The 17530-nt window shown below is 36.2% G+C and overlaps 1 protein-coding gene across 1 annotated transcript; it reads right to left on the bottom strand.

Moving 5' to 3' along the window:
• Positions 1 to 11676: 11676 nt before the first annotated feature.
• LOC142173552 (uncharacterized) lies at positions 11677 to 12673 on the bottom strand. Its single transcript, XM_075239166.1, has 2 exons — positions 12131 to 12673; positions 11677 to 12003 (listed from the first exon to the last, which is right to left on the bottom strand). Exons 1-2 carry the CDS (start codon positions 12671 to 12673, stop codon positions 11677 to 11679), a joined length of 870 nt encoding a protein of 289 aa, XP_075095267.1.
• Between the last annotated feature and the right edge of the window lie 4857 nt (positions 12674 to 17530).

Here is a 17530-nt window from a genome sequence, read left to right as displayed (position 1 = left end):
CGGTGCACGGCTTTGGTTCTGTAACAGAGTTATCGCTGCCTGTTGAGCATGCAGCATTTTGAAGATCACCCGTAAACTGATCCCGTCTCCTCCAATATTTTGTGTGTTTCGAGTTACCAATCGGGCTCCACCACGGATGCTATTCTCAGGGTCGGTAGGCAAATTTGCTTTGATAGCCATATGTGAATTAGCGTCAATCGGACCCGCGACCGGAATTCCGATGAAATCAACAGGCGGCACCTCGTCACCGGCCGCTATGTTGTTATTTTCACCTTGGTGGTCGGACTAGTTGTCCACATGTAGGGGTGCTGCTGATTGAGAGTTTGACATTTTGTGTTTTAACCTGAAATTAAAGACACTTCAAAGAACAAGCATAAGTGGTGAGTGATATGGAGATTTGTATCAAATAACCACTATTATCCTCAGCCCCACGGTGGGCGCCAAACTGTTTACCCTCAAAATCGGATAACAATTGAATTTATAAGTGGTTTTAAAGATACGTGATCTAACTTGATACAAAACGATAAATCAGTTTGCAATTGAAATAAGTAATGGTTAAGTGAATGCAAACCACAAGAATTGAGCGGTCTTAGCCCTGGAAGGTTAGCCACCCTCGAGCCAAAAACGCCTTGATCGATATCAGAAGAACAATAAGAGAATAATAAGAACTTAAAGAGAATAACAATATATTGCTTTGGGATGCGTGTTACCATCTCCGCTATGAATAATCAAACCCCCATTTATATAGCAGAGGAATCTTACTTTATGTACAATTCTATAAAAGGTAAAAGATCTCTTGATTCACTGATTGCCGGTTCTTTATTGATTCGTGCCGAGATTCACGCCGTAATATCCAACCGGTCACGGATATTTCAGATTTCTGTTAGTTATCTCAGCAATGTTTCTCCGAGCTCGTCCGAGGCTAAGGTCGACACCGAACTTAATGTTCTTCGAAGGCAGGCTTTCCGACCTCGGGTTCTAACTCGGTGGGACTCGAGGTCGATCTTCAGTCCTTGATCGCCACGTTCCAAGCCTAATCTACCAAGTTGTAATCGAGCTCAACTTCGACCGTATACAATATATAATGCACTTATCTCACATGTGTTGTATCAAGGTTTAAATGTTCATTGTGATAGGATTTGGGAATAATTAGGTATAATTGTACAGTTTGACTTATTTGTCTAGAACCTTGCAATGCGTTATAAATGGTTGGAGCACTAATAATTAAGCCTCCAAACGGGTTGTTCATAAAGGTAACAGAGTTAACTTCTTTGTAGATAATTGGTTTTCTAATCCAGGTACCCTACGAAGCAACATTTGTGGACATCTGAACAAATAAACAAATATTTGAAGGGACTATACTATGAATAATTGAATACTATGAATTGACCAGATTGGTGGTACAAAAATTTTATGAAAAGTGCATCATATAAGGAGGAGGCAATTATAGAACATTACTGGTTTCAACTCATTCAAAATCACCACGTGATACCTTTATAAAAAAAAAGACTTGTTTATTTTAAAGATGTTTATTCCGCCCAATCCGAAGAACATATATAATAGACAAACGGGTGAATTACCTGTCGAGTATGGTAATTTATAAAGTTTAAGTTTTATGTATTAAAAGTATAGAAATTATTTAAACGATCAGGTTCATTATTAAGTAATTACAGATAAATCTCTTGAAAAACATTAATTTATATTCTGCCAAAGATTATCGAACCCATTAACTCTACTCCTTTTGAGCCTGGTCTCTTCTTTCTATCATGCTTCAGATTCACCCTTTATCATGTTGAACTATTCCAACCCCGCCCGCTCTCTCTCTCTCTCGATCCACACTTCCAACTTCTTAAAGATTTTTTTAAATAAAAGCTCCCTATATCAGGTTACACATACAAGATAATAAGAGGGTTTTAGAAAATACATCTTTTCACATTGGCTATTCAACTACTAGGTTTAATATTTATATTCTTTAACACATGACTGAAAATCGAAGTTTGATTAATAAGGGCATTCTATGTATCGAGGAAGTGATACTGTCACGATCCAATTTTTCCTCCGTTTGGGTATCGTGATGGCACCTAGTCTTAGGAACTAGGTAAGCCTAACAATAACTAAAACAACAACATTATTAAATAGAATCTCTTAAAATTCTCAAAACCGGTAGTACAAGTCATAAGCTCTACAGAGTGTTTGCTAGAAAACTTCTAAATACAACTGTCCAGAAATAAGAATAAAAAGTACAAAACGAAAAGTTGAAGGTGACTCCGAAGCCTGCGAACGCAGCAACAGGTTTACCTTGAGTCTCCATAGCAACAGTCCACACAACTAGCTAACGAACAAGTACCTGGATCTGCACAAAAAAATGTGCAAAAGTATAGAATGAGCACACCACAGCAGTGCCCAGTAAGTATCAAGACTAACCTCGGTGGAGTAGTGACGAGGAACAGTCAAGACACCCACTGGTCTAATAAACTGAACAGGTATAAATATATGAACAATAGAAACATGACGTCTATATAAAGACTATGCAATTTGGCTCACAATACAGTAATGGCAACCAAGAAGGAAACAACGAGTATCAACAAAATATCATGAAAATGACACAGACAAAGTGAATGGAGCACAACCTAAATCCGGAATCACAAATACAGCAAGGACAAGTAATAACTCAGCGACTATAACTGCCTTTACATCAGATTTTAGTCAACAACTCCACGAGGTACCGAACCTCGAAAAAATTATAATTCACGGGTCTCAATACCTGAACCCTAACACTTGGCATCATGTGTCCTCATAACCGCACAGACGGCTCACGTGCCAATAGAGCCATTCTCACATAGAGTAAAATAAACAAGGGTGAGTATCTATGCTCCACAATATCAAGAACACCTCTTATCCGATAAGAGTGCTTAACTACGTATCTGCTTGTGCAAGTGTCCTACCATAGTCCATGTCAGCAATAAGCATAAGGAAAAAGAACGGACAACACGTCGAATATTTTCTCACAGCTTTCACAAGATAAGGCTCACACAGGTACATATACCACTACACAAATATCAACAACAAGAATGCCCCCAGGCCACAAATCATCACAATTCAATCCCTGACACAGCCCACCTTGTCTCGCCACGTGTACAATAGTAACATAAATGCCCGCCTTGTCTCGCCACACGTGCATAATAATATTCCCACCTTGTCTCGCCACATGCGCAACCCATATATATATATATATATATATATATATATATATATATATATATATATATATATATATATATATATATACACACACACACACACACACACACACATCACGCCGCATGTGCAAATATCAATAGTAATAATAGCACGGCAGAAATCTCGTGCAATCCCATAATAACAACCGCACTACAGAAATCTCGTGCATCACAATAATAACAACCGCACGGTAGAAACCTCGTGCATCACCACAATAAGTGCAATAGCAACAATGACAATAATACAAAGTACGACAAGTAAATCAACTCAAGAACTTTAATTCACAAAGAAATGGTACAACTAATTCACAAGGAATAACCACAGTAAAGAATGCTAGGCGTAAAGAGAACAGCTCAACAAAGTGAAAACTAATGTGTAGCAACGATCCCACAATATACACTTCAACAACAGGGAAGCTAACACGAACCAAATAATGACAAACAAAACAAGTCGACTAAGATATAGGGTATCTAAACTTCTTTTAAGGTTTAGAAAATTATTAAGGGTATTCAACAATTCAATTAAGGATAAGCAGCGGAAAAATAATCATAACCTCAATTAAGACTGAACAATTATAGGATGAAATAATAATAATTCCAAATAAATATAAGCAGTTATGAAAAGATATCATGGTTATAAAAAAGATAACAATTTCAGTTAAGACACATAAGAATCAAGTAACAATAATAGTGGATCATGAAACAATTGATTCTAATTAAGCAGGTAGATGTGAATCTAGTAATTAAGATATATAATCATAACAAGAACAACTATATATTCAATGAATACAAGGACCTAAGAACCCTAAAAGGCCAACTTCCCACAAATAAGCATGTACACGCACTCGTCACCTCGTGTACACGGACTACAATCAACATAGAAGACTTAAATCCTAAGGGGAAGCCCCAACACAAGGTTAGGTAAGATACTTACCTCGAACCAAGCTCAATCAGTCCGTAAGAATGCCCTTTTATCAATTATCCGACTCCGAATGGTCCAAATCTAGCCAAACACAATTGCATATCATGAATACAACCATAATAGACTCATCTAATTAATGAATTCAATATTTTAACAAAAAATCCAAAATTCGCCTTAAAAAGTCGACACGGGCACACGTCTCGGAATCGGATAAAAATCATAAAATACGAACACTCATTCACTCACGAGTCCAACCATATAAGAATTACTCAAATCCGACCACAAATCCCCCTTCAAAACTCAAAATCTTTATTGAAGAAGTTCTTCTAATTTTTCCCAATTTTAACCCCAAAATCCGAAATTAAATGGAGAAAATAACTATAGATTAATGTAGTACAACCAAAAACAAATTAGGAATCATTACCCCAAAGCTTCCTCTGAAAATCCCTCGAAAAATTGCCAAATTCCGAGCTCTCAAGTCCAAAAACGAAGAATGAAATCAAACCCTCGAATTTCTCTTTTCTGCTCAGGCGTGACCGCACCTGCGACATAATTAGCTGCATCTACGCAACCGCAGGTGCGCATGTCCAACCGCACCTGCGCTTCCTCTCACTTCTGCATCCCAGAATCCGCTTCTGCAGAGCCGCTGATGTGCACAAATTCTCCGCACCTGCGGAGACTGCCAAGTCCAGCTCTTTTCGCACCTGCGCCTCCATCTTCGCATCTGCGGGCATCGCAGATGCGAAAGTTTCCTTGCACCTACGACCCCTGGCACTCCTCCACTTTTCCGCTTCTGCTCTTGACTCTCCGCACGTGCGCTCCCGCACCTGGGGTCTCTCCACCGCAGGTACAAAAATACCAGATGCCTGAAGACTTCAGTAGCAACACAAATCCAACTTTTAATCCGTTAAGCACCCGAAACTCACCCGAGGCCCCCGGGACCTCAACCAAACATACCAACCAATCCTAAAACACCATACGAACTTAGTCGAGCCCTCAAATCACATCAACTAATGCTAAAATCACGAATCACCCTCCAATTCAGACTTAAAGAACTTGAAACTTTAGATTTCCACAACCGATGCTAAAACTTATCAAACCACGTCCCATTGACCCCAAATTTTGCGCACAAGTCATATTCAACATCTCAGACCTATTCCAACTTCCGGAATTAGATTCCTACTATGATATCAAAAATTCCACTACCGGTCCAAAACTCCAAAAATTCAACTTTCGCCAATTCAAGTCTAAATAAGCTACGGACCTCAGATTCACAGTCCGGACACGTTCCGAAGTCCAAAATCACCCTACGGAGCTAAAGGAACCGATGAAACACCATTCCGGAGTCGTCTTCACATAGTTCTGATTACGGTCAAAATTTTAAGACTTAAGCTTTCGTTTTAGGGACTAAGTGTCCCAAATTACTCCGAATTATTCGATAACTAAATTCAACCACGCACGCAAGTCAATACATATAATACGAAGCTGCTCAGGGCCTTATGCCGCCGGACGGGACTTACATTCTAAAAATGACTGGTCGGGTCGTTACAAATATAAAAGTTATTCTTTATGTTATTTCATAGTACGGAGATAATGATATATTGTTACTGAGTGGCTACCGTTTAAAAAGAATTATTTTAGAAGGAGAAAAATTAATATATTTTTTATACTAGTTCTTGTTGATGTTACTTGGGCGAAAGGAGCCACCATTCTAAAAGTGATAATACTCCTTTTCTTTTTTTTCTATTGTTGAGAGAAGACAATTTACTATTTGGAATGGAGGCCATTTGGCAACAACTTTGAAAAGATTGACCTTTCCTTGGAAAATATAAACATAGTACTTAACAAATAATTTCCTTTGATTTCTCTTGAACGAAAAGAGTTATCACCTTCGTACTTTGTAAAATCGTTTCGATAAAGACAAATGAGTTGGTTCGTTTCTATTTGGAATTTTTACATTCCTATATACTATTTCAATCTTTATTACCCTCCCTACTCAAGTTTTAATATAATTACATATTATATACCCAATTACCAATTATGTATATTTTTAGGCATTTAATGATAATAATTAGTGTCCTAAAATCACTCTAACGTATCTTTCACTCCCCCCACGTTTCTCTCTCCACAACCCCCTCCCCGCATGTATCTTATCCCTCCATTAATGCCTATTTCCACTCTTCTTCAAAAATAAATCTACATTTTTTCACTCTTCTTCAAAAATCCCTCTCCATATTTATAGATTCAAGCTCTAAATACTCTACCACATACCTCCATTAACGTATGTTACTTGCTTAATTTTCAATGAAGAAGATAACAGTTTCAAAGATCAGCCCTAAAAAAACTAAAGTAGGTAATCTTCCTACATTTGATTTGGGTGTTTTCTCAGAGAATTCACCCAAAAAAGTTTTAAAATCAGCACATGCAAAAGAAGAGACCAAGCTCAGGCTTTCCCCTCGTGAAGCTAGGGCAGAAGCTCGTACAAAACAAAAGCACGATATGGATGCTGGTGAATCCTCGATACCTGTTAAATCTGCAAAACGAAAAGGCAAAGAAATTACTTCCGATGATGATTTCGTCGAAGAAGAAGCTATCATGAAAGTTGCAAAAAAAATTTAGAGTGTCTCCTACTGTTAAACCTTCAAAAAAGAAGAAGGTTCAAAAATCTTCTAAAACTATTCCCCAACAGTCTTTGGAGAAGGTAAATATTTAGTAGTTTCAATTTTTTTTAAAGCTAAAAAACTTGTTCTCATTCTTATGAATATGCATAATTTTTGTTTTTGTAGTTGTAGAAATTTTGTCTACTTTGTGTAGATTTATTGAAGATTTATGTTTTTCTAATTGTAGATAAATTATAGTATAAACGTAATTATTTTGTTTTCTGGTTTTGACTCTATTTTTCTGATTGTAGATAAATTGTAATATAACTGTAGTTATTTTGTTTTCTAGTTTTGACTCTGTTTTTATGATTATAGATAAATTATAGTATAAATGTAGTTATTTTATTTTCTGATTTTGAAACAAGTTTTAATAACTTTCCTTTTCTTTTGCTGCAGAATGGACCATTTTTTACACCTTCTAATGTTGATTATGAGATCATTAGGTTCCAGACATTATCCGACTCCACTATTCCTGGCCAAATCAAGGATTTGCTGTCTGAAAATGGATTAAAGCTGTTTTAGAAGACATATTTTGGGTATTTTCTTTCCTTGCCCAAAATATGTATGCAAAATCAAGCAATTCATCTTCTCATGAAGTATGAATTGAACGCATCTGGTTCCGACTTTTTTTCCGCAAAGATAAAGGATGAGAGGCTGAATTTTAGTTTGAGAGAGTTTGCCCTGATTAGTGGCCTTAGATATTTTACGGAAGTGACAAACTTTGGTTACACACCTAAGTATGACTGTAAAATAATGAGAAGCTATTTTCCAAACAAGAAAAAAGTTGAGAAGTCGTACTAAAAATAAATTGTAACCAGTTGTAGTTGGGTGAACGATGAGGATGCAGTCAAGCTGTGTATTCTCTATCTCATAGAATTCTTCCTTTGTCCTTCAGACAAATATAATGTAGGTTTGATGATCATTTTAGGTTCTATTTGGTAGACTCAGGGCAGTATGCGAACTACGCATGGGGTAGTAAATCTTATACACAATTGCTTCAGTCCGTTAGGCACAAGCTCAACCCTTCTGTTCATTTTTATGTCATTCGAGGCTTTGCACTAGCTATGCAAATATGGTTGTATGAGTGTTGCTCTACTGTCAACACTGATATAGCTACAAGGGTTACTAATTCGATCTCTCGCATACTTAGCTGGTCGGCAATTGAAGATAGAATGATCAAACTATCATGGATCAAGGTAAATGGTTTTCACTTCTGCGCAGACAATCTAATGCAAATTATCTACACATTTTATACATATTATGTCTAAGTCACTCACATTTATTTTTTCACTCAGTTCACCAACATAATTGAAGCACCAAAAGAGCTTTCAAGAATGAATTTGTCAGATAAAGTTGAATACATCCTTGAAGAAGTTGAAACAAAGTCCGAGCATCCGATAGATGCTCCATCTCTATCCGGACATAAGCAGGTAATTGGAATAGATGACAAGAAAGATACTGTGAAATAAATAAATAAACTAAGAAAAGATGTTGACAGGTAACATATATACATAATCCTAGATGTTTTCTTTAATTTATATTATGCAAATTATTTCGTTAACTTTTTCTATTTTAATATGTAGGTTGGTTCAGATCTTGGAACTTTCAAGAAAGAGAATTTTCAAGAACTAGGTAGCATTCGACTGCTACTCAATAATTCAATCAAGGCTGTTTTATAAGCGATAAACAGTCAAAAGGATAACATTGATGTTAAGGTTTCATTTGAAATATATTCATTTTAGACAACATTTTTTACCATGTCTAAGTTTATATTATCATTCATAAAGTATATAGCCTAACAAATTAAATGCTTGCAGTTTACTGGCAGTTCTACAAAAAATGATGAGCACTCCAAAGAAAAGAACAATCAACACTTTTCGGGCAGTAGTACTAAACCAGTGCATACCAGCAACAGTAAAACAGGCATCTACATTATATCTAAAATATATATATAATATATCTACATATATCTATATATCTACATTATGTCTACAATATATCTACATATATCTACATATCTACATTATGTCTACAATATATCTACATATTTCCTAAATTACCAGCAACTAATCTGCATTATATTTCCAATGGTTTTCTTAGATACAGGGCACATGAATGACATAGAAATTGAGGAGAATGTTCATGTAGGTGTTGATTTATCTTCCCAATTTGAAGGGGCATTTGATGAAGAGAATGCAGGTATGATTTAGTACATGTTATCATCACATTTCACAATACATTTTGCATATCAGCTGCAGGATAATATTTTAATAAATTTACTACAATTAAACTACAATTTATATGTAGTGATGTTAATGTTTACTGCAAATTATCTACAACTTTATTAAGTTATACATATTTATTGTAACAGAGAAGGAAACTATGCATGTAGAATCTCCAAAATATGAAGCTACAATAAGCATTCTAGGAGAACAAAAAAATGAGGAGAATGAGACAAAAATGCAATCTCCCATTCAAGAAGAGAACGTTATACAACAAGGAGATGATTGCTGTGAAGATTTCAGTGGTATTATACATTATATTATAATTGTAGGAAAAAAAATAGGTTTAACATAAGTTTCAATTTTCAATAAAGAGCTGATGCAACATGTCTTCTTATTCTTTTGTCTTAAATTTTGAAGGTGAACCAGCCGACTATATTAATGTAGGTGATTCAGACAATGACTCCAGATCTGAAAAAAGGAAAGTAACACTTGATGATTTTGAGCTGCCAGAGAACTTCTCCCAGATTGTTAAGTTCGACGAGCTTAATAAAGATGAAACCGCCCCTGTGCATCAAGGAAGAACAAGGCAGCCTTGAAAGCATGCCAGATCCCCCTTTCTCCCTTTTTACAGTCCTGGGGGGGAGCACTTCTGTTGGACCTCTAATTTTCCTCATCAAGCATCCATTTACTGGGGTTATTGGCGAAGATGTTGATCCTGACTTGTTGGAAGAATTCAATAAGTGGTTATACTTTGGTACCAATACAGTTTCAAAGAGGTTAGTTTATACAATTTGTTCATATTTTCGAGTGCATCCATCTTTTGGATTTCCACTTGAATCTACATATTTATTGCAATTGCTATGTGTTTAAATAGGAGGAAGGCGCTTTATTCTGTAAAAGATAACCAGCTTAAGTCGTGGTATGATCTTGGAGTGGAGAAAGTTGATAAAAAGGAGTGGTTTTACACTTGGCGCATCCCGAGCAAGTCCTCAACGACACGGTAAATACATACCCTGACAGAATTTAATGACTAGCTGTAGTATTCTATCATCTAAAGATTTTGTAGTTTTTTTGTTTAAAAATTGTAGTTAAATTGTATGAAGCATTGAGAAATAATAAAATCTATTTTTATGCAGCACATTGATGTTATTTTATACTATTTGAGAAAGAGAGGAAAGTATGGTCCTCAAAACAAAATACAGTTTACAACCACTGATTGTATGTTCAAGACTAGAATTGAACAAATTTATCAGAGGTACATCAATGCTCCTGCTGATAAGAAGCTTGTTTTTGTCAAACCCCAGGACGTCGTATCAGAATACATATTGGGGTACAGGTTACTCGCAAATATTGTATGGGATTAAGTTAATTTTGTGATTATGCCCATAAATATTGTGGAGAAATTTCAATGGTTGTTGGTTGTGTTTGACATTACCGATAAGGTTCTATATGTTTATGATTCTATGGTCTCTTCACAAAATCACAACCTTATTGAATTTGTTGTCAACAAGTTTGTTGTTATGATCCCCCTCTACTTGTCATGCGCCGGCTTCTATGGCAAGCGTCCAGACATCAACTACAAAAACACAAAGGCATACATTAAAAAAGATGTTACTGACCCTCTTGACATTCAGTGATTGGTCAGTGAGATACCCCAGCAAAAAGAGAGATCACTGTATGAAAAAACTATTTTTTCTTCTATCTATTTAACATATTTTATTTTACAATGAATGCTAAATCTTTTCCCATAATTTTTTTTTGCAGTGACTGTGGTGTATATGTGGCTGCATTTGCAGAATATGTCAGCATTGAAGAGCTAGCAGTTTCAAAGGAAGGCCTTTCTGATATTGATCAACATCATAGACGCTATGGAGCGCTACTTTGGGATTATCCTAGGAAGAAGCAAGATACTGGTGCAATTAATGAGAGCGAGGTGACTGGCAGATTAGGAAGAAGAAAAGGTGCACCAGCTGTGAATGAGAGAACACAAGTCCGGAAGAAGAAGAATTAGTTGCCCTTTTCTGTAGAAAAAATTGTAGTTAAATTGTTTAGTTGTAGCTGTTTTGTAGTAAAGTTGTAGACAAATTGTTATCTAAGAACAAGTCAGTTGACGTTTATTTGTAGCAGATTTATGCTACAATTATTTTACCCTATGTTTTGTTATTTTATCGAAGATACTACTACTTAGAATATGAAACATCTGTTGTTTTATTTTTTTGGTTGAAAGTTGTTAGTACTTGATATCGTTATTGTTAGCATATAATTTCTTTACAACTTAACTACAATTATGTATTATACATACAAAAAATACATAATCCAATCAAGTTATGAAAGGCTGAAATGAATACACTCAGTAATTAAACAAAACAAATACAAACCAATTGCATTAAGAGCTAAAAATATTTCATTATAGGAGACAGTCTTTAATTAATTTATCAACAAAATTACACCTCAACTATAATTCTCCAGAACACCTCAACACAATTTATCAAAAAATCTTGTGACTTTATCAAATTTTATTTCCTCTTGGGAGCATTCTTACAAGATATTTTGTTATGCCCTTCTAGTCCGCAGTTTCCACATGAAACCTTGTACTTCTTTGCATTTACTTCATCATATGAATTGTATCTTTATTTTTTAGGTCTTCCTGACTGTCTTTTCCCAATAGGTGGCATTACAACTTTTTCAGCTATATGTTGTGGCACATTCCATTTGCTTTCGTCAGGCAGCGGGTCTACTGGTATTTCATAAGTATGAAAAAGGCTCTCCCTCGTGTAATAAGGAGAACAATAATTTTCATAAGACTCATTCTTGTGCCTCAAAGCCGCCAAAGCATGTGCACAAGGAAGTTCATCAAGCTGGAATTGTCCATAACTACATCTCTTGTTTTGAAGACAAACAATAAAGCGCTTCATATCATCTATCACGGTATGGATGTGATCTATTAAAGCCCTCTCCTACAATTTCATTACAAACACACAACAAGTTGTCAAAAATATATACAAAATAACTACAATTATACAACATTTTATCTACAATTAACAGTATATATTTAGTTTGATGGAATCCTTGATCTGATGTTACTGGATATAGCTTACTCTCATCTTCCGCGATAATGTCATGTTGTCCTCCAACTCTTTGTTGTATTTTTTTTCTAAGGTATGTGAATGTAACTTTTGCTTTCAATAACTTTTCATTAGTCCAACGTTCAAGAAGAGTCATCATGTACTCTAATAGTTTAACTATGGGCAGCTCTCTTGTATCTTTTGTTACCGCATTTAATGACTCTGCAATATTTGATATCATCATCCACGTTTTGTTCACCGTAGCATGTACCCGAGACCATATGTGATAGCCAATATCGTATAGGTATGCTTTAACACGCGTATCGATCTCTTCAATCTTTGACACTCTTTCATTAAATTCATCAAGTGTGTATGATCGTGTCGTGGCAAAGTACAATTCGCTTAACTTTAGATGACCCTTCTTGAACTTTGACTTTATATTTGTCCAAATATGCCACATGAAAGCATAATGTGGTATGCAAGTATAAACAATAGATGTTGCCTTCAAGATACTCTCATTCCGATCCGAAATAACACGCATATTTGGTTTTCCACCATACATGTAACGACCCGGCCGGTCTTTTTGAGAGTTAGAGCCCCGAACCCCTATTAACTGCTTTTCCCATATCTATTTCTGCTATTGTGACTTGCCGGGATGATTGGTTTTGAGTTTCGGAGTGTTTTGGGACACTTAGTCCCTAAATGAGAGCTTAAACCTTAGGATTTAGACCGTAGTCAGAACTGTATGAAGACGATTTTGGAATGGAATTGTGTTGGTTCCGATAGCTCCGTTAGGTGATTTTAGGTTTAGGGACGTGTTCGGATTGTGTTTTGGAGGTCCGTAACTCATTTAGGCTTGAAATGGCGAAAGTCGAATTTTTGGAGTTTTGGGCCAGTAGTGGAATTTTTGATATCGGGGTTGTTTTCTGATTTCGGAAATTGGAGTAGGTCCGTAATGTTGATTATGACTTGTGCGCAAAATTTGAGGTCAATCGAATGTGATTTGATAGGTTTCGGCATCAGTTGTAGAATTTTGAAGTTTCAAGTTCTTTAAGTTTGAATTGGAGGGTGATTCATGATTTTAGCGTTGTTTGTCATTTGAGAGCTTGACTAAGTTCGTATGGTGTTTTAGGACTGGTTGGTATGTTTGGTCGAGGTCCCGGAGGCCTCGGGTGAGTTTCGGACGCCCAACGGATCGATATTTAGACTTAGGAGGTTGCTGAAGTTTTCTGGTGTCTGAGTTCTGGTTTCCTTATACGCGATCGCGTAGGCTTAACTGGGAAGAGGATGGAATTGTTCTTCATGTTCGCGAACATGGGCATGAGAACGCATAGTGATGTGAGGTGGTGGTTCGCGAACGCAGAGACAAGGTCGCGATCGCGTAGGGTTAAGTGTGCCAAAGCTGGACCACGCGCTTTGCTCATCACGAATGCGTGCGGATGTTCGCGATCGCGTGAGTAGGGGAGCCAGAGCATCGCGTTCGCGTGGTGTTTTAAGCGATCGCGTAGAGTAATTTCTGGGGCAGCAAAGTTGTTCTTCGCGATCGCGAGGCTATTTTTGCTATCGCTATTAAGGAATCGCTGGGCAGTGTTAAAGTTTCCAAAAAACGGGGGGTTTTCCATTTTACCAAAAACTTGAGATAGGGAGCTCGGATTTGGAGAATATTTTGAGGAATTTTCAGAGATATTGATTGAGTAACGATTCTTAACTCTTTTATGGTTATATCCCACTAATCTATCATTAATTTCCTCTTTGATTTCGGATTTTGAGGTTGAAATTGGGAAAACAATTTGGAAGAACTTCTTCAACAAAGATTTCGAGTTTTGAAGGGGATTTGTGGTCGGATTTGAGAAATTTTTATATGGTTAAACTTGTGAGTTAATGGGTGTTCGTATTTTATGACTTTTACCCGATTCCGAGATGTGGGCCCCACGGGTGATTTTTGAGTAAATTTCGGAATTTTTGTTAAAGTGTTGATTTCATTAATTAGATGAGTCTATTATGGTTGTATTTATGATATGTAATTGCTTTTGGCTAGATTTGGGCCATTCAGAGTCGGATATTCATGGGAAAGGCATTGTGACCGATTGATTGAGCTTGGTTCGAGTTAAGTGGCTTGCCTAACCTTGTGTTGGGGACTCTTCCCTTAGGATGTTTGATATTAATTGATGTGTGGGTGCCGTGTACGTGAGGTGACGAGTACGTACACGGGCTATTATTGCAAAAATCACGTCTTTCCTTTCTAAATCATAAACCGTTTTCCCTTATTAAATTGTACTAATACGTTTAATTGTTTAGCTTAGATTAGAGAAGCATGCTTACGTGTTTTAACTGCCTATTTGACATTCTGTGCGCCATGCTTAGTTAAGTCCCTACTTTTCTTATCTGTGTTCTGTATAAACTGTATAACTCGATGCCTTACCCGTCATTTCATCTTGTGTTGCATATTTAAATTGGGACTACGAACGTATTCCGGAAGATCCCCCCGTCTTGCATATTTATTTTGGGACTACGGATGTATTCCGGGAGATCCCCCAGCATTGCATATTTACTTTGGGACTACGGACGTATTTCGGGAGATCCCCCAGCACTAAATATTTACTTTGGAACTACGGACGTATTCCAGGAGATCCCCTTGTACTGCATATTCATTCGGAACTACGGGACGATATCCAGGGAGATTTCCCATTGTGTTTACCTTGTTTTGAGCCGAGAGCTTCCTTAACTGTTAAATTTTAGAGAATTTCTTTAACCGTGTTAATGTAAATTTTATTTATATTTTTTACTATTTAATTTATTATATTTACTCCGGTAGGATCTTGACCTGACCTCGTCACTACTCGACCGAGATTAGGCTTGGCACTTACTGGGTACCATTGTGGTGCACTCATGCTACTCTCTGCATATGTTTTTTTGTGTGTGCAGATCCAGGTGCACCTTATCAGCCGCACTATCAGTGAGCCGGGACAATTTTGGAGACTTCAAAGTATATCTGTCGCGTCCGCAGACCTCGGAGTCCCCTTCTACTCTTTCCCATATCCATTATCTTCTGTATTTTTCCTTGTTAGACTCTGATGTATAGAGACACTAGATCTTCCCTTCTGTAGTTTGTGATTCACGATGTTCCGAATTTTGGGATTTGTTGTGTATTTTTGTATAGTTGGTTAAATTATATTTTTATTTTATTATTTCGCAAAATATTAGGCTTACCTAGTTGCAGAGACTAGGTGTCATCATGACGTCACACGGAGGGGAAATTAGGCCGTGACAATACGCATGTTTGAATTGCTCAAAAAATCACTTCCATGATGCGTTATTTTCTGAATCAACAACAGCGTATGCCAGTGGTAATATGCTACCTATCACATGTGGCAAAAAGAAATTCAATTTCCATAATAAAACTGGAGATAAAAAAAATACATACTAAAAAACAAAATTACAACAATATTTCTACAATTAATCTACAATACATGTTGCATCCATTGTGCTAGTTGTTAACATTATTCCCATGTATGCCGACTTCAAGAAGGTCCCGTCAACTACTACAATTGGCCTACAATACTCCCAACCCTTGATGGACGTACTAAGCGTAACAAATGCGTACAAGAAACAGTCATCGTCAGTCTTCTGTAATTTAACTACCGACCCCAGATAAGTCTTCTCCAGAATATACAAATAACTTGGCAAGCGACTGTAGGAATCAGCAGGATGACCTCTCAAAAATTTTAAAGCTTTTTCCTTTGCTCTCCAAGCTTACATGTATGTTAAGTTCACATCGTGTTCCGACAACATATCAGTTTGTATGTCTTTTGGTGTGTAAATTATCTTAGGATCCACATATTTTGGTATAACCATGCTACCAACTACCGTGGCAGTAGGTTTGCGTTGTATGTATGTATTGTCCATCAAAGAGTATGTGTGCAAGCTGTTGAATTTTCGAACCTTGAACAATTCTGAATCATTATGCTGGTGGACTTGAAGTGCCATGTACAATTGTCCCCAATACATACCAGGCAGTAGGTACAGAATAAAAATAATTTAAAGAATATTATGAAAATGTAGCTACAAAATAATAGGCTGTTTAAGCATAAAAATCTTATATTTAACAATTTATATACAAAAAAACTACAAATTATATACAATTTGTATACAATGATATTACAAACTATACAAAAAAAATACAAAGAAACTACAAATTAAACAAAAATATGATGTTGACAATTGAACTATTTCTACCTTCTTGCGCTAGACCTTTTCACCCTAAATTGGAACTTGTTCATGATAGAATAGTGCTTCATTGCACTGGCAATTGTTTGCTTGTCTTTGTAGACTTGGCCTACTTCAATAACATTTGGCGTATCTGTTATGATGATACTTTCATATTCCACTATCGCCGGAGATGTTGGCATATCAATCAACTTCAGTGTTTCAGATGAACCTGCACTCAATTAAAGCTTACTACAGTTCAGACATACATTGTAGATAGTTTATAGTAAAATTGTAGAACACGTGAAATTCAATACTTCAATATTCATAACAGTTGAACTACACTTGTTATGTAGTATTTTTGCATCTATATTGTAGAAAAATTGTAGAACACATGAAATATAAAAAAACATCACCACTGAAATAATAGAGCAAACCTGCAATTGTGTTCGAATTAGAGATACTGCATTTCAAATCAAAATCAATCACTGTTATACATAGCGGATACCTTCCTAAGCTTTTGTTTTCCTTTTTCGTCTCCATGTATACTCGAACTCCCATATCATTCTGAATTTTCATTGGAGGACAATGTTCGTTGACAATGAATTTGATTTCGATAATTTTTTCTGATGTATCGATCATTATTTGCTCTGCAATTGCAGAATTCAATTGACTATAATTTGAATCATCGCTGACTATAATTCCGTCAACACTAAAATCTCTGTATCTCCCAAAGCTATCCCAATTACCATTTAGCTGAAGCATAATAACTATTTTTGACATTATGTCGCAGAATTCAACACAATTATAGATAATTGTTTGTAATTTCTTTTTCAAAACCTTCGCTTATGATTGTGACACCAGAGGAGACAGAGAAAATCAGAGTATCGGCGATGATAAACTGAGAAAATCAGCGTAATAGCAGGCTTAATTCAATTGCGATGATTGTGTCGCAAAATTCTCGAAAAAATCCTACGCGATCCCAAAATTCCTCCTCTAAAAAAGGAAGGCTACTACAGAAAGGATTCTAGTTTAAATAAATGTATATAATTTGTAGACAAAATGTGTTTAGACCGGGTAATTAAGTAAACATGGATATTTTTGATAATAAAGTTTCATATAGTGTTTAAGAATGAAAAAATGTCTTTCTATTTTCTACCTAAGCAATTTTACATTCGTGATCATGTTAGGCGAAAAGTAATATTAAAAAAAT

Source organism: Nicotiana tabacum, chromosome 19 (assembly GCF_000715075.1).
Source record: "Nicotiana tabacum cultivar K326 chromosome 19, ASM71507v2, whole genome shotgun sequence".
Taxonomy (NCBI): Eukaryota; Viridiplantae; Streptophyta; class Magnoliopsida; order Solanales; family Solanaceae; genus Nicotiana; species Nicotiana tabacum.
The sequence above is the reverse complement of the archived record's forward strand: the minus strand, read 5'-3'. Positions and strand labels throughout refer to the sequence as shown.

Coding starts and splice junctions, on each gene's coding strand:
- LOC142173552 (XM_075239166.1), bottom strand. CDS start 12,673: ATGTATGGTGGAAAACCAAATATGCGTGTTATTTCGGATCGGAATGAG. Junction 12,004..12,130: donor ATGAGAGTAAGCTATATCCA/GTAACATCAGAT, acceptor ATGAAATTGTAG/GAGAGGGCTTTAATAGATCA.